The 19,173-nt window shown below is 32.7% G+C and overlaps 1 protein-coding gene and 1 pseudogene across 1 annotated transcript; one reads left to right on the forward strand and one right to left on the reverse strand.

The window, feature by feature from the left end:
- Positions 1-4,366: 4,366 nt before the first annotated feature.
- On the reverse strand, positions 4,367-5,323 carry LOC136419058 (uncharacterized; the record flags this gene model as incomplete). Its single annotated transcript, XM_066405232.1, has 3 exons — positions 5,096-5,323; positions 4,730-5,020; positions 4,367-4,654 (listed from the first exon to the last, which is right to left on the reverse strand). Coding segments are annotated over exons 1-3 (807 nt in total), but the record flags the coding sequence as incomplete, so codon positions are not given.
- Positions 5,324-5,926: 603 nt separating this feature from the next.
- LOC136419053 (piggyBac transposable element-derived protein 4-like) lies at positions 5,927-13,162 on the forward strand (annotated as a pseudogene).
- Positions 13,163-19,173: the final 6,011 nt, after the last annotated feature.

Genomic DNA, 19,173 nt, shown 5'->3' on the forward strand with positions numbered 1-19,173 from the left:
TCCAGGAATTTGCTCAAATCGACCGATTTGGCTTATTTCGGCCAAATCTGTCTATTTTGGCTTCAAATTATACCAAATTGATGAAAACGTGCCAAAATGACTAAAACAGGAAGAAACGAGCGAAATCGGTCAGAAACGATCGTTTCATCCAGGAATTTGCTCAAATCGACCGATTTGGCTTATTTCGGCCAAATCTATCTATTTCGGATTCAAATTGCACCAAATTGATGAAAACGTGCCAAAATGACTAAAACAGGAAGAAACGAGCGAAATCGGTCAGAAACGATCGTTTCACTAACGAAATTGCTCAAATCGACCGATTTGGCTTATTTTGGCCAAATCTGTCTATTTTGGATTCAAATTGCACCAAATTGATGAAAACGTGCCAAAATGACTAAAACAGGCAGAAACGAGCGAAATCGGTTAGAAACGATCGTTTCATCTCTGAATTTGCTCAAATCGACCGATTTGGCTTATTGCGGCCAAATCTGTCTATTTCGGATTCAAATTGCACCAAATTGATGAAAACGTGCCAAAAAGCCTAAAACAGGAAAAAACGAGCGAAATCGGTCAGAAACGATCGCTGCATCCAGGAATTTGCTCAAATCGACCGATTTGGCTTATTTCGGCCAAATCTGTCTATTTTGGCTTCAAATTACACCAAATTGATGAAAACGTGCCAAAATGACTAAGACAGGCAGAAACGAGCGAAATCGGTCAGAATCGATCGTTTCACTAAGGAATTTGCTTAAATCGACCTATTTGGCTTATTTCGGCCAAATCTGTCTATTTCGGATTCAAATTGCACCAAATTGATGAAAACGTGCCAAAAAGCCTAAAACAGGAAAAAACGAGCGAAATCGGTCAGAAACGATCGGTTCATCTCTGAATTTGCTCAAATCGACCGATTTGGCTTATTTCGGCCCAATCTATCTATTTCGGATTCAAATTGCACCAAATTGATGAAAACGTGCCAAAAAGCCTAAAACAGGAAAAAACGAGCGAAATCGGTCAGAAACGATCGTTTCATCTCTGAATTTGCTCAAATCGACCGATTTGGCTTATTTCGGCCAAATCTATCTATTTCGGATTCAAATTACACCAAATTGATGAAAACGTGCCAAAAAGCCTAAAACAAGAAAAAACGAGCGAAATCGGTCAGAAACGATCGTTTCATCTCTGAATTTGCTCAAATCGACCGATTTGGCTTATTTCGGCCAAATCTATCTATTTCGGATTCAAATTGCACCAAATTGATGAAAACGTGCCAAAAAGCCTAAAACAGGAAAAAACGAGCGAAATCGGTCAGAAGCGATAGTTTCATTCAGGAATTTGCTCAAATCGACCTATTTGGCTTATTTCGGCCAAATCTGTCTTTTTCGGATTCAAATTGCACCAAATTGATGAAAACGTGCCAAAATGACTAAAACTGGAAGAAACGAGCGAAATCTGTCAGAAACGATCGTTTCACTAACGAAATTGCTCAAATCGACCGATTTGGCTTATTTCGGCCAACTCAGTGGCCGTTTTCGACGTGACTAACACGCGTATCCTCTCTACGAGGTGGCTCAAAAAATGCCTGCAACAATATGAAAAAATAAAATCCTTTCATCGTTTGGAAAATTATGGAATTTAATTAGTTTCTTTATTTCTGTACTAAACTGAAAATGTTTTTTCCATCACATACGCTATTAATTCAACATTCGAATTGTTCATTGATGATAAGAGGTAATTTTTGACAAGTAAATAAACAATTCTCAGGTTAAAGTTAATGTTGGGAAATAATCAAGTTGGTCGTATTAACTTGACTATACACACGCGACAAAAGACCAACAAAAGCATGTTTTTATCGACGGCAGGAACATTTTATTTGATGGTAAATTGACATGATTGGCTGAAAATATAACGTTTCTCGGGATAATTGCAATTGTCAATGTAATATTGCTGTCATTGGTTGAATTTCAAATGTTCTTGAAATTTTATTGGTTGTGCGCATAAAGCGGAAATAATTTAGTAATACTATCCAATTGGACATTTACAGAAAATTCTGCAATTGATAGTTTTATAATTAATAGTTCTCTAATACAAAGTGTTACGCACGATAAACTGCTCTGTGTCTTTGATTCTCCAAAAATCTTAGGTGACTACCTCTTTAAACCTTAGGTTGCAGGAATCGCATCGTTAGCAACTTTTACTATCGGTTTCTCTATTTTGAGAATATGTTTCTATTTTGAATCATAACTGACGAATAAATCGTTCATACCAGACTAAATAATTTTGTACCAAAATATTAATTAAACCTTATTCTTTTTACATAAATGATTTATAACAATTACTATAAATATAAAAGGATAATAATAATCACTAAGTATCTATTATATAATATATCATTAAGTTATAATAAAACTTTATTGGAGAATTTTGACTAGAGACAAAGTTTGTAATACATAATTTATCTATATTCAAGAAACAAGCAATCTCATAAACAATAAGTTAATATTGCAAGATAACTTTTTAAGAGAATTGTTAGTGGTACCAAAGAGGCGGTGTAATACAAAGATAAACTACTTAGGCAGAACCTTGCTTGGGTTTAATGACTTCGTCACGTGTTATGTGATTCGTCCCTTGCGAGATTTACTAACCTACTACTATTTGTAAGGGTCCTATTGATACGATGAATGCACAAATATCCGGTTTAAAAGCCACACGTTTTTAACTATTCAAAAACCTTTCCTAAAAATTTAAATGGCAATCGACGACAGGTTGCTACGGTTTCGTAGGGCCCGTAAATCAAACCTTTACTAACATTTTACTAGAAGGGTGGTAATTTTGGGGCATATTTTTATTGCCTTGTTCTAGTACCCCTGACGGAGACATTCAATAATCGTGGGTTTAGATTTAATGCTTTTGTAAATTTTTTATGACCATTAGATTACAAATTCGTGTCAAATTTATGACAATGCTATTTCAATATGTCAGGCATTGCCAATTAAATCCAAATTCTGCTCTAGACCGTCTTCCTGTTAGGATATTCGGGCATATTCTGGTTATCAGCCTTTACTGCAAAAAAAAATTACACTAAAACACTTAAGGCTAAAAGAGGACTTTCTAAGATCTAATAACATCAAAAAAGAACAACTTTTAATTTAAATAAGAGAATAGTTGTGGAAACACCTGCAATTTTTCAACCGATATATCCCTAATTAGAGTGCGGTAACTACATAGTAAGTAGAAGAGAGTAGAGTAGAAAAAAATTAAAATAACCAAAAAAAAATATCTTCCAGAATAAAAACATAATTAGAAAATTACTATACGTAGAAGTCATATTTTTTATAGTGTTACAAAGCATTATTTAAGATACATACATATCTATATTAAATTTAGGTAAAGTAATGGAGGATAGGGGTGGCGGGGAATATATTTAGATACATGTGTTGTTTAAGGGTTTTCCGAACAACTTTAGGTTTTAAGGGGTGAGTTTGGAATTTTACACCCGATCGTACAAAAACTCTTTTTTAAGTTTATATTATCGTTCTCATATTTAATAAGCGATATCTTGTAGGAATTGTGGACATGTTCCTGGCAAAGAGCCTTTCTAGGGTTAAATTTTATATTAGATTGAAGGGAAAAATTAGAAATTTAACTTTCAAATTTAAAAATTTTTCTTTCTAGCAAAATATTTACCTCAATCTAAACAACAAAAGAGGAAAATTATTTAAATAAAAGGAAAGATCCTTGAAGGTATCTAGACCCTTCAATTAAACCTTTCTAAAACTCTTTTCCTAATCATTTCCTTTTTTCTGCTGATTTGCGATTTAGAAGTGTTTTTAAGATACACTAATCACATATGACATTTTATATAATGGAAGCTACATTAACTGAATTAAAAATATACTAAAGGGGTTCTTAACGATATGAGGAAGATAAATATGAATGTGTTTATTTGACTTATTTAGATTCATTCGTCTGGTATTTAAAGGTAAAGGAAAAAATATTAAAAAGTGAAAAATTATTGTAACCAAAACGCGAGTTACTCAAAAGCGAACACGGAAAATGCAATTTTATTTTAGCCGCCTATATAAAAATTCTCGTGGTTCTTGAAATATTTTTAATAACTACCTACTGAACATAACAGGTATATGTATGTATATACCGGGAAAACAACGCAATTAAAAATATAGCAACGTTTCATAATATATTATTTATATAAAAATAAATATTAAACTCTAAATTAAGTGGACTAGATAATTGTATACGTATGAAAAACACATACATATAAATAATTAAAAGATTTACATTATACAAATATGTAGGTGTTCATGACGTGGCTTGTACAAAAACGAAACATAAGTCCACGTCTTATCACGGATTCTGCCAGCCTCCTCAACATTTCCACTTCTTCCGTTTCTTCCTTAATTTTGTTGGTTATTCTCGGAATTTCCTGCTCCAGAAATTTTATTCTGATATTAACTTCTTCCTGTTTTGCTTTGCGAACGTCCCGAGATCGTTTAGCAGATTCTTTAGGCTTTGCTCTTTTTGCAAGATATTCTGGATCCCGGGTCCTATTATTATGGTGTTGAGCTCGACGCATATTCTCATTCGTATCGTTATTGGAGATCGACTTCACCTGCTCGATTCTCTTGAGCCGAAATTCCTTGTACCATAGGTGGTTTCATTAAAACTTTGGTACCTGGATTGGTTAAAAAGGAGGCAGAAGTCCACGCCTCACCAAGGATTCTGCCAACCTCCTCAACCTTTCCACTTCTTCCGTTTCTTCCTTAATTTTGTTGGTTATTCTCGGAATTTCCTGCTCCAGAAATTTTATTCTGATATTAACTTCTTCCTGTTTTGCTTTGCGAACGTCCCGAGATCGTTTAGCAGATTCTTTATGATTTGCTCTTTTTGCAAGATATTCTGGATCCCGGGTCCTATTATTATGGTGTTGAGCTCGACGCATATTCTCATTCGTATCGTTATTGGAGATCGACTTCACCTGCTCGATTCTCTTGAGCCGAAATTCCTTGTACCATAGGTGGTTTCATTAAAACTTTGGTACCTGGATTGGTTAAAAAGGAGGCGGAAGTCCACGCCTCACCAAGGATTCTGCCAGCCTCCTCAACCTTTCCACTTCTTCCGTTTCTTCCTTAATTTTGTTGGTTATTCTCGGAATTTCCTGCTCCAGAAATTTTATTCTGATATTAACTTCTTCCTGTTTTGCTTTGCGAACGTCCCGAGATCGTTTAGCAGATTCTTTATGATTTGCTCTTTTTGCAAGATATTCTGGAACCCGGGTCCTATTATTATGGTGTTGAGCTCGACGCATATTCTCATTCGTATCGTTATTGGAGATCTACTTCACCTGCTCGATCCACTTGAGCCGAAATTCCTTGTACCATAGGTGGTTTCATTAAAACTTTGGTACCTGGATTGGTTAAAAAGGAGGCGGAAGTCCACGCCTCACCAAGGATTCTGCCAGCCTCCTCAACCTTTTCACTTCTTCCGTTTCTTCCTTAATTTTGTTGGTTATTCTCGGAATTTCCTGCTCCAGAAATTTTATTCTGATATTAACTTCTTCCTGTTTTGCTTTGCGAACGTCCCGAGATCGTTTAGCAGATTCATTATTCTTTGCTCTTTTTGCAAGATATTCTGGATCCCGGGTCCTATTATTATGGTGTTGAGCTCGACGCATATTCTCATTCGTATCGTTATTGGAGATCGACTTCACCTGTTCGATCCACTTGAGCCGAAATTCCTCGTACCTTCGTTGCAAATTTTTCAAGTGCTTTTTGGCCAGCTCATCGTCATCTAATCCATCGTAGAACAACATAGTTGGATCCACTGGTAATGTTGATCATTGATTGATTGATGTTATGAGCGATGGTCTTAAATGGTCTCGTTGATATATTTGAGGATGGTGTAGGGGATAATGAAGAATGCAGATTTGGCTGGAGTGCTGGAGATATACTGCTTTCACTGGTCGCAGAAGCTGAGCTTGGATACAACTCCAGATCCGATTCAGGAGTTCTATTTCTTATTGAAAGGTCAATTGGCTCTTCCAGAGTGGAGAGTCGGGAAAATGGACGGAACGGCACAAATGACATCTTCTGAAGTGCTGAAAATGAAAAATTTCTCATAAATATTACCATGTTTTTGAAGGAATTCACTTGGTCCGACAGTTTAGATTTAGATAGATTTAAATTCATTCAGGATCGATCTAGTATGATTACGGCGACTTATTCATGCGCTAGAAATAACTTCAACGTCTGTTAAATATATAGTTGCAATATACAGTTACAATTGCATGTTTTTAGCTGACTGAATAAACACCACATTATTCATGCCGATGTTAGTGAAGAAATTGCTTTGCTGCTCTTTTTAAATGGACTGATGGAAAGTTCCTAAATCCAGTTTTTCTCAGGATATTTCTTGGACCTTCCTCAGGGAGCTACTCAGCTATATTTCAGAACCGTTAGTTGGAAGAGATTAAAAGAAAATCGAATACGGGGAATTGATATAAAACATTTTCGAAATTTTCAATTATGTGCCTGTTACAGGAATTAACTGAAAATAAAAATATGAAAACATTGCTTCTACTTCCTATAAACTTTACATGATACCACATTTCAACTTGAGCAGCTCTACATGAACTTAATAGGCAGGCATTATTTAATTAACTACACCTTTATCATCGGTTTATTAACTTTTTGTTTACCCCTTTATAACTAACTTGCCAGACTAAAAAAACGAATCTTGTATAAAACGTGAAACATTCTCTATGCTCTTGTTATAAAAAAACTAATTATAAAAATTATGTAATTATTTTTCCTAGGTGTAATATATCAATAGAAACAAAAAAGGATTTGAAAAAAACTGGGCTTAACAATTAACAAAAGTAAAACTTTTTCAGTAATATACAAAATCAAGAAAATTCGATTGTTCAATTTTAACTTTTGTTTTGCATTTTCTCTTTATGCTACTTTCCTAATTTTGCATGAAAAATTAGATAAAAAAACATAAAGTCAAACATTTTAAATTAAATATTAAGCTAATAAGTAAGTAACAAAAGCTTTATGACTTACTTATTCCACATAAGTAGAAAATAAAATTGAGCATAAATATCCACAAAGAAAAGTAGATTGTTCAACTATAGATAGAGTGGCAATTTATTGAAAGTTATTTGAGTTGTTTCGAGCACCTATAGAAAGTGATTTTACACGTCCTCTTATTTCATATGTTGACTTTGAGCCATATTTCAAAACCAAATCTAATTTTTGGCTTCACTTCTTCAATTATCTGCTTTATTTTGTGGTTATTTTGTGCACTTCTTTATCTGTATTATGGTATAGTAGATTTGCTTTCAAAAGTTTCTTTTGTAATTTTATTAGTTATTTCATATTCATTGTACCTATTTCTGAATTAGAAACCGGAAAATGGCCCTTCCTGTCTTGGAAATAGGTTAGTTCAGGTTAGTGCGGGGTTTGTATAGTGTTTAAACTTATTTAAATGTAAAGTCGCTTATTTTCTTATTATAAGTAATATTTCCTTTTGTTTTTAATTTTGTTAACTATATCTTTGTCATAATGTCATATATCATTTGAAACACTCTACAATAGAGACATTTTTAAGACAGTTTCAGTTAGCGTCGCATTGGAGATAATTTTGTTTAAAATGGAAGAATAACTTGGAACCAAAGTATTTTAATATATTAATTTGTCTACATAATATTTTGCAATATTAATTTTTAATTAATTTTTGTTTTGCTTTGTCAATATGCATATTAAGAATATTTTATAAAATATTTTCCAAAGTGGAAAGTATTTAATACTAAAAAAAATGAACTTAATTTTATCAACTCAATGGTTTCATATAAAAATCTAAGAAAGTCAACATTTCAAAAACGATGAGTCTTTGTATAAGGATAAATATGATTATATAGAATCAAAATAATCTCATCTATCTTCTATTAAAAACTTTCTATCGCTCTACCTAACATTATATATATTTATATAAAATAGAATATATTATACTCAACTTACATTTAATTACAAAGAGTAAGACGTTCACACACTCGTACGATTGATAACCAGTTGTATCTTAAAGGCAAAAAGTTAAGAACTCGAAAAACGATGTTTTTCAACTGAGACAGCAACTACCTGTTAGGGGATGCTCAAATTCTTCCCCCACTTACGGAAAGTAGGAGGTACTCTTATGGTGAAAGTTTCATCCAATAGCAAAAGACCTTTGGGTGGAGGCACCGAACGGGGTTGTAAGCTATTTTGACGCAAGATACGGAATTGGGTCGACCATCATAAAATGGCCAGTAATTACGATTCACAAACATTGCAATCTGTGTATGTGTAAAATATTATGATGAACGTACCTTTAATTAAAGAGAGTAGGATAACCCTGCACCATCATAATCTATAACGAATTGAACTTTCATTTTATATACTTCGAAATTAGAGAACTTACTCTTTTTAACTAGATCTGCAACCCTTTATTAGGGGTTGATGAAATGTTTCCACCAGTCAAGGAAGATAGGAGGTACTTTTATGGCGAAAGTCTAATCTAATAGCAAATGGAGTCTGAGATGAATTGAGTAGTGTTGCAAACTATTTTGAAGAAAGAGATGGACCTTGAGATGAAATAACAAATCGTTTAAACCCTTTATCATTCCTAAACATTGGGCCTTGAAACACCCGCCATATTATAGGGGTACCTGTATACTGTGAAAATCGCAAATCAATGTGAATTTGACAAAAATACGTAAAAAACCTCATTCTTGGTTAATTCACTTGCTATTGTAATAAAAAAACCCTTAAAGTATTTACATCCACAATGAATGCCTTACCAAGCAGTCACGCCTCCCCAATTTTCATTTCTTTGTTTTAACAAACAATGACTTAGTAACTATAACAGGTGGAAAAGTGAAAAGCCAAGATAATGTCTGACTTCTTAAGTTATACCAAATATCCAAAATATCAATATTATTGTGAATTTGGGGAAGTCAAGGTAAATAAAACCTAAAATACAAAAAGAGTTACAGGGTGTAACCGCTTTCCGTCGTCACCCAGTTTATGTATATGTTATTACTTGCTTTTATGTTACAGGGTAAAAAAATGCCTAAAACCATCTTAAGTATATCGCTTGGATGGCAATCCATAACTTTCTTTTGTCAGTTTGTGGTCAATAGTAAAACGTTGAGGAAAAGTAGTATCGGACGTTAAAAACCTTACAGCTGTTAACTTTGGCACCTACGTTGCCTTGTTGCTTTTTCTTAATTTTTTTTTTTAATTTTTTTTCTATATGCACTTTGTTCTGCTATTAGATAGAAAGGAAGGAGTTTTTTTTTTCAAAAATGTATCAACTTCTATATTGTATCTAAATAATGAGGAAATTAATAATTATGATATATGTAGGTCAAGATAGGTGACATAAAAAATATTTGTAGGTAAATACGTACGCCTATTACTGTGAATCAAAGTTGTCGTTGAATGGTAAAAGGTCAAATAAAACCAATTCAATCAAATTTTCTTAGCGTCTTTTGTCAGCAGTGATTTTTTACTTTTCCTGCTACTTTTACTATATACAGTTTCTTCAATTTCAGGAATATCCTAAGATTCCATTTTAGCATAAAGTTTTAAGCGCTCAAAAATAATAGCAACTGCCTTACTTACAAGTACATGTTTTGTTGCTTGCAATTCGTAAGTTTTTGTGTGATTTGTTGTGATGACTAATTTTTCCATTATTTAGACATTGTTAAGGACTTTTAGGTTATTGTTTCTTGGCGTAGTTTGCTTAGTTAATTTGTTTTGTATTTTTATCCCTTAAGTTACGCCCATGGGCATCGATACGTATTTGAAGGATTCCATCTGGGCGCCAGACCATCGTACCCATCAGGCCATATCGAAGGGCTCTTTATGGCTGGGAAATACGCTACTAGTCAAAGGAAGCTTTCTAAATTGGACCTTTGCCGCGATCCGCAATTCGGCAGATCGCAATACTTCAATGAAAGCGACTTGTATAGGTATTTGCCAGATGGCGGCGATTTTATGACCTTAGGCGCGACCATTGCCCGCAATGGCGTCTGGTATTGGTGCGCCCCTGGGTGGAGTTCCTCGGGTTTAGTACTTAAGGGATGATTGCAGTAATTTTGCTCTCTTTGACCAGTGCTCGCTCTAGACATGTGATCGTAAACGTAACTCGTAATCTTCCCAACTAAGCAAACTCCCACTTCATACTTAGACCAATACTTTACCATTATTTATATAAGTGAAATTTAATACAGTCCACTTTCGTAAACCAAATTGTTGTTTTCGTGGTTTTCGTTTATCGAAGGAACCTCAACAGACATAGTATATAGTATTGGCCGACAGTGTTCAGTTGCTAAGTAAGTTTATTTTCACCGATTTCAGTGAAGAGGAGAAAAAAGGTACCTCAAAAATATGTTGTTAATAAATACGATTAAATTAAATTTTTTTAAAATAGTTCATTTTTAAAGTTATGCAATATGTGAAATCATAAAAAAATATAAAATTATATATTAAGAACATATTAACATTTATTTATATATGTACAGTATTTTCTAGCGACAATATGCACCTTCTTTTACTTTTTTATTTGAAGACTTAGAAAAATGTTTCAAACATAGTAATTGTGTAGAATTTTCTAAGAATTTAGTGGTATCAAACGAAGAGAATTGAATTTCACCTTTTCGAGGCAAGACCAAAACTTACATTATCTTAAATGGGATACTCTCTATGTATATTATTATTTATGTAGTCCATCCTCTTTATGCTGGTTAATCAACCAAAAGAATCGAAAAAGATCAACAAAATCATAAATTACTCTTTGAATAGCTTGTAGAAAAATTGAATATTGGCGATAAATATTGGAGGTGCAAATTGTGCAGTTGTCAGCTTTTGTTCAATGTTTCAACACCGACGAAGATTTCTATAGGAAATGAACTTCTTTAAGAAGAGATTTACTGAGAATATTAATTAGGGTTGTCAGACAATAAGGGGATTAATATTCCGTTGGCAATCCTTTTGGTTAAAATCTCGTCAATGGATGGGGTGCTTAAAGTCCGTTTAAATCAATCAATTATTTATTTGCTTACATTCTGACGATTGATTTAATATTGAAAAAAAAATTTTAAAAATGGATGGCTTATTTAAAAAAACATTAAATAACCTCAAATTCTCTAAAACCTACTATGTTTTTTAATTTAAAGAAAAAATTTATAAATGGGAATACGAATCCTAAACGTTCTACATTTAATAAATTTCCAAAATGACCGGTAAATTACTATTGATAAAGAAGAAATTAATATCACTGTTAACCCTCCAATAGGAGCGTGGACTACCATTGTAGTCCAAACATTTTCTTATGGCAGGAATTTGAAAATTAATTTATATTCGGGATAAATGCTTCTATTTAGTATGAAATTAGATGGGAGCAGGTGCGTTTGCAAGATTGAGAGACTGCAAAAGACGTTTGGACTACATTTGTAATTCACACGCCTTATCACATAACATTTTTGCAGTGTGTTCAGTTTATATTTTAACAACAATACATATTTTCGGTATGTTCTTTGAATTATATACTACATAAATTTGTTTTCTTATAATCGTATTGTTGATTATGACAGATTTTGAAATGTCTGAATTTAAAAAAGCACGTTTGGAAACCAATAGAGATTCTGCTGTTTAGATGAGATGGTACGAAGAGGCTTCAAGTGGAGAAGAAAGTCCTCCGATGACAACGAAGATGAATCAGAGGACGATTTTCTGGAAAATAGCGACCATGAATCAGGATCTGAGCAAGAAGTTTCTTCAGGTGCAGATGAAAATTCTTCTGATTCAGATAACTCTGGTGAGGAAAAATATAAGAAGACTAATTTCTATATTGGAAAGGATAAAAACCACTACGTGAAAAAAAGAGAGGACTAACCTGCTAGTACGAATTCGCGCCCACAACATCATAAAACATTTTTCTGAACCAAAAAATAATGCTCTCAATGCAGTGTCGGAAATTAACTGTATAAAATTGTTTCTAACTGACAATATTATTCAAATGATAACTATGCCTGCAAATATATACATAGAAAAAAATTAGAAACAACTTTCAAAGAGACAGAGATGCAAGGTTAACAGATCAGAATTAGTGCCCTAATTGGAATTTTGTTTTTGATTAGGGCATTGAGAAGCTCTAGAAAAAATGCTCGTAAAATATGGAACAACTCGAAAGGAAACAGTATGGAAACGTGTTACCTTGCAATGAGCCTAAAACGGTTTCGTTTTCTTATGAGGTGTATGCGGTTTGATGATATTACAACAAGAAACTATAGAAGAGAAATTGACAAATTTGCTCCTATAAGGGAAGTGTTCGAAACTTTTGGGGCTAATTTTCAAAAGAACTTTATATCAAGTGAATTCCTTACAACTGATGAACAGTTTCAGTTACAATTGATGAACAGACAGAACAGCTTTTAGAGGTCGCTGTAGTTTTAAGCAATATATACCAAGCAAACCGGCAAAATATGGGATCAAGATGTTTGTGTTGGTAGATGCGAAAACCCAGTATACTTTTAACCTCGAGCCTTATGTGGGATGTCAACCGGAGGGCCCATATAAACAAAATAACTCCATAGAAAATATTGTTCTTCGATTGGTGTACCCTGTAGAAAGAACAAATCGTAATATAACTGCCGATAATTGGTTTAGCAGTGTATCACTGGTAAAAAAGTTGTTGACTGAAAAGAGACTAACCTACGTTGGAACTATGCGAAAAAACAAACGCGAAATACCCGTTGAATTTTTGCCAAAAAAAGGACGAGAAAACTTCACTATTTGGATTTCAAGAAGATCTTACTATGGTATCATACTGTCCCAAAAAAAATAAATCTGTAATTCTGATTAACACAATGCATCATAACAATTCAATCGACCCAGAAAGCTATAACAAGAAGTTACCAGAAATAATAACCTGCTACAACAGAACGAAAATAGGTGTCGATTTAATAGATCAGATGTGTGGGACATATAATGCGGCAATAACAACGAATAGATGGCCAATGGTCATATTTTATGACTTACTAAATATATCTAATATAAACGTTTCATATGCGTATAAAGTCAATCACCCTCAAGATAAAGTTTGACGGTCAGATTTTATTAAAAATTTTGCATGGGAGCTAATAAAACCCCAAATTGAATATAGATCAACTATAAATACACTACCAAGGGAAACTAGACGCCGAGCAAGAATTCTAGTTGGACTAGATGAAACCTCATCTTCTCCTCCACTACCAGATTTGACGGGAAATCGCGTGCGTCGTTGCTATTTATGTCCAAGAAATGTCAATAAAATGACCAGAAGGTTTTGTCAAAAAAGTATCAAGTTTGCCTGCAAAGTACACATGAGAGATATGTGCACTGCATGTTTGTCAGACTAATTATTTACATGTTTGCTATTATCGGTTTCCTTTAGTTTATGTTATTTTGTTGTATTTACCTCAATTCATCTAACTTTGTTCATTGATTAACACAGAAATTGAAACTGTTCACTTTATTTTGTTATATTATGCTGTGTTATCCTCATTTATGAGATATCCCTCTCAATAAAGATTTAAGAAACATATTTGAAGTTTCTTTTTCCTTTGCAAAGAACTCACTTAATAAATACCTGAAAAAGTGGTTTATGCAATGGCAATAACGTAAGTAACATGGAAATGAATCATTCTTTTACCAAATTTCAAAATGTTTTATAAAAAAAATAAAAACAGATGGACTACCTTTGTAGTTCACGCGACTAACTACCGCAGTAAAATTCACGCGCCTACCAGAGGGTTAAACTTCAGTCACTAACAGTAGCATCCATTTTAGAGTGAACACACTGATTGATTAATAAAATTTTAACGCATTTAAATGTTATTTTAAAAACGTTAATATCGAACGCAGATGATTAAACATGGGACAAACATCCGCACATAAAATTGGAAAAGAATCCTTTGTGAATGTTTATCCCATCGACTTTTCCGCGCACTAAAATTGAGGTGTACGTAGGTTTACTTCATTTGATTTTACCAAAAAAATAGTATTGATCTAAAGGAATCAGTTAAAATTCTGAATAAAAATTTAAAATGGATCAATTTTCTACATAATTATTTGGAGCGAGAGAGAAAACCAACGGGGTAAACGTACTAAGTATCTGCAGCGGGATTAATAATTAACTGTCGCGTTTGTTGAAACGCATTTGAAACGGTGAGATTTATTATTAGATAAAAACAAATGTTGTAGCTATTGCCAATAGGCAATAGCTACAACATTTGTTTAAACGATTGCTCAGAAAATTTGATTATAATCCTCATTCATGCAAAACTCCGAATATTTACCCCCGACGACCTTATAGAGTAGTTGTTTCAATTTTAGCTACACAAGGTATTTCATTATAGTTGGTCAAAAATCAGGAGATTAATTTTTTTGTTAATATTATTAAACTCCCCTTCCGGTTGAGTTTATGATATAGCAATCTAGTCAAATTACACTAATAAGCTATTTGTTTTTAACTTTTAAATTAGGCAGTTCCATTTGAAATAAGGAAGTTTATTTCACGTGCGGGGTATGGATCATGCGAGGAAGGACGATATGGCCATTTTTAAGTTCCGCTCCTAAAATGAAGGGGAGCCTCTGTTTGAACTTTTTTTCTAATGTTAAAAGTAAATAAATTAGATATAGATAAATTGTCAGTGAGACAGTGTCTTCATACATTCTTTCGCCAAAAATTATAAAATATAATAGGAAAGAAGTACAATGGATATTTTTGTCGGTTTTGAAATATTTTCGAAAACTCCACAATTTATATAAAGATCCCTTACCTTGAATATTTACACTCCATATAAATCTTACAGTTGTTTATAGGGTGATTTATGGTTTAAAGTATTTTATGGTAGTATTCTATGGTAAGTTGGTTTATGAAGGTTCTAAAATTAAAAATCTAATTAATTTTTGCACTTTTCCAAATATTAGTAACACTTCAAAATTCTACATGTTCTAATTGAATTTATTGATTTTCAAAAGTGAAGCTCAGTGCATAGGATAGGAAGTTTGTAGCTTATTCAGCTAAGAAGATTATTAATAAAACACTCTAAATTTAGATTAATCAGTAGATCAATTTCAGTTAAAAAAAAAACGGTTAATTCAGTTTAAACAGATCATCTAGAATTATGTAAATTTCCAAATCAAGTCAAATCAGGTTTGTCAAAAATCCGATAAACCTTTGGGAAATATTCACTGGTTCTAAAGCATTTTTCACCAAAAACGATGGCTCTGAGTGACATGACTAAGGTACATTTTTTCTAAGCAGAAACAATACACTATTATCTTTTTCATTTAAAAGTGGATTTTTGGTACGGACAAAAAAGTACAAATGAATTAAAAAAGTATATATCATGAACCGAATGTGGCGCCCTATATGATCAACGTAAAAATCGTTGGCAGATATGAATCCTTTTCCTGAAAGCCTCCAGGTATTTAATTTTATGAGTTTTAATGGTTTGGTATAAGAATTATAATTAAAAATTGATTTTTAAGTTTTTTACTTTACAATTCTGTAGCTTTGTAATTACTAACTTTTGCGCTCCTGTGGTAGAGCATTGTAAAGCTTATTACTCTATAAGTCGAAACTCTATTCACATAAAAATAAACTTATGAAGTTAAAGCTCATCTAACACAACAAAAAGAGCATAAAAACCAAGAAACACGTGCTAAAGGATTATATGAAAATCTCCCATGCTTTCTTCTACATAATGCTGGGCAAATTCGATGTTAATACTGCAATCTTAGAATACATTGTACCGTTAGCATGAAAAATGTATCTACCTGTGGTACTAATTTATTGCCTAAGAGACTGTGGTGCACGTAATTTAGGTCAGGTGCTAATTGTGAGTACCTGTTTTACTTTCTTAATAATTAGTTTATTTATAGGTGTATTATAATCTGGTTGTTGTCATAGGTAGGTCTGGCAAACCACCAATTATTATTATTTTTTAGAGTATTTGTGAATAGTTACTTTTTGTCAAATTAGTTTATTTAAGTAGTTGTCAAGATTAAATAAAACAGTTCTTTACTACATTCACGATCATCAACATCTTTTAATCACACAAGGACATATATATATATATATATATATATATACATATATCTTTTATTAGCAGTCACGTGTACAGTGACCAGCACATTTTCGTTACCAATTATATTAGACTGGCCAAAACGACTTAATACTACGTCCGATATTCCGCAAGGACCACACAAAACCCTTCCTATTATCACAGTGGCAGATGTTTTCGTCAATCTATATAGGTCAAAAGCTGTATTTACAATAGGGATTAGATTTTGCTAAAATAGGTACATGTACAGTTATAGCTGTGTCACAGACATTCATCAAAACTAAATACAAAGGGCTAGTTTTATGGCATTTTACGTCAAAAACCCTTCATAATGCGTATATTTGTAAAGGCTGAAGATGAGACGTGACAAGTAGGTAAAGAGTTTGAAATGGAATGAAGATTTGAAAATGGTCAAGAATAGAGACCTCCGGTGGTCAGCAGCTTTTCTATGAATTGTATTATGTGCCTTTGATAACTCTATCCATCATTGAACAATTATATGATGTAATGCTCAATTAAATCCTACTTATTCAATTAATTTATTAGTATTTAGAAATTGCTTGTTTGAGCCACACAGTCTAACGAACTATTTTGTACCGTTACAGTTATAAGTACCAGTTTTTATGTTATAAACCTTTTTTTAAGCTGGCGAGGAGGTAAAAAGAGAATTTATCTAAAGACTGTTTTTTTGAGATGGCAAATTTGCGAAATATTAGAACTCGTAAAAATCCTTTTTCTTACAAAAGACTACAATTCGCAATGCAACCCTTAGTTTCAAAGGGTATCGCTGCAATAAACTCTCTTTGAAACATATTTTTTGCAGTTATTTTGGCCGTAAAGGAGGTAACGGTACTATCACTGAAAATTTGGAAGTGAGCCTTGAAAGTGATAGCCCGTAAAGTCATTTATCTGGAATGATTTTTTAAGATTATATAGGGTCTTTGTAAATTACGGTGCCAAACTGAAATGTCTGATAAATCATCGAAAAATAAGTTCAGATTGATTAGTAAATTAGCGTCCACAAATCCGCAATTTTTGAGCATCAGGGTGTTAAAATTTTATAAAAAAATCGGAAGTATAAAAAATTCTCCAAAATCACTTATTAAGTTTTTATGAAAATGTAGAAGTGTTATCTGCTATCATTGACGGTTCGTTTCCTGTGCTAATTTTATTTTTAGTCTCATCAGTGAGATTTCATTTTAGTTTCAACATTACCAACTTTGATATTTTAAAGAAAAAAATTGTCTGACACTACTTATTCTCAGAACAAAATTTCCTTTGTTATCAAAAATTATATTACAAACTCAGACAACGTAAGCCAAATTTATTAGTTTGCAAAATATGTGTATTACCCTTACAGAGGGTTCTTCGACATTCAAATGATTAAGTAACAAGTAGTAGTTTTTGTGGTTTTTGAACTAAATGGGAAGTTGGTATGTAAATTGTCTGCTTGTAAATCGTTAAAAACAAGATAGTATAATTGATGTTTGTGAAATATCTAATGAATGATTTTATATCAAATTCTAGTTATTAAAATCGTTTTTTCTCAAATTACACTGGAAGCCGTAAAATGCTTCAGTTGGGGAATTTCCCCCAAAATTGTGATAAAAATCCTCAGTTGAAAGTCAATTTGAATTCGCTAATAAAATGTAATATGAAACCGAAAACATCCTACTCTACATCCAGATGTTCTCTTCGAAACGTCCTGATTTGCGGAAGCGCAAGGGTGACTTGCCCTTAATTTCTTCCTATTTGTTGGATATGATGGAAAAATGGGGTCAGATCATTGTTTCGCTTGTCAGGTGCATGAGTCACAATAAGTAATACCGTTCGAGGGTGGGAAAGAGTTGATACAAATTCGTTCATTTTACGACTAGAAGCACATATTTGAGGGGCGGTCAGTACCGTTCCCGTTTAAATGATGGTAGATTGTGGAATTTGATAGATCAAAATTCACAAATTGCACTTCATTGTCAATTTATGCGATTTTCTGTAAATCTACGGTAGCTTGAGAAACAAAGCAATTATCAGAAGAAATTTATAGTTAGTTTTAGTCCTTCAAAGGCCAAATTTCAGCTAGTTTTCACAGAAACTAAGAAATTCACCAATACCTAGACTCTATTTCAAAGTTTCTATGGGGCTCAGTCTATAGTTAAAATTGGCAGGACATTAACAATTTACTCCTAAGGGCCAAAGTATTTTAATCTAACTTTGTAGCTTTTTGCTAACTTTGTAGGTCGGATAATTTAAATAAAAACATAGGAACGGGTCAACCACATGTCTGTTTATATTTCGAGTTACATTTAGTGGAACAGCAGTAACTTGGTTTTTAGAGCCAATTTATAAATTGTAAACTTATTGGGCAGTAAATTTCTATGTTGAAATAAAGTTCATATATAGTATATGATATCTATGGCGATTATCATTTTGATTCAACAACTCATTTTCACCAAATACCACACCATCAATGCACATCATAAGTTAATGTTAACAAATTAATAATTTAATCTTCAAAAAGCTATAAGTCCATAGCTTTAATACTGCGCCATAATGTCTTTTGGAACTTTCTTGGCTTAAACCGTAGTTAAATATCCAATACTGTTGTTTGTGTTCCTGGTAATTCACAAAATTCTTGATGTAAGTCATGATTTTTTGTCCTCTGTTATTATAAAAACCGATAATTATTTAAAAAATGGTACCTACTAAAATAGGTTGCTAAATATCTATTTATCGATTTTTTACATATTTATTCGTATTCTTAATTTGTGTTCAGTCTATTCGTCTAGATGAGTTGTTTTGCCACAGCTTTTTTTCCTATAACTTAATTTTGTTTTTTACTCATACTACAAAATGTACAGATTAAGTAAACTGGTATTAAATTTGGTTTATTTGAGATCAGTTTTGCCAAATCATTTTCGTGTGTATGTTCTATGTTTATGTTACTTTATTTCTAAATTACAATTTTTCAACACATATCAGTGGTTTTTGTCAATCGAAACTGGATA

Source organism: Euwallacea similis, unplaced genomic scaffold (genome assembly GCF_039881205.1).
Source record: "Euwallacea similis isolate ESF13 unplaced genomic scaffold, ESF131.1 scaffold_63, whole genome shotgun sequence".
Classification (NCBI taxonomy): domain Eukaryota; kingdom Metazoa; phylum Arthropoda; class Insecta; order Coleoptera; family Curculionidae; genus Euwallacea; species Euwallacea similis.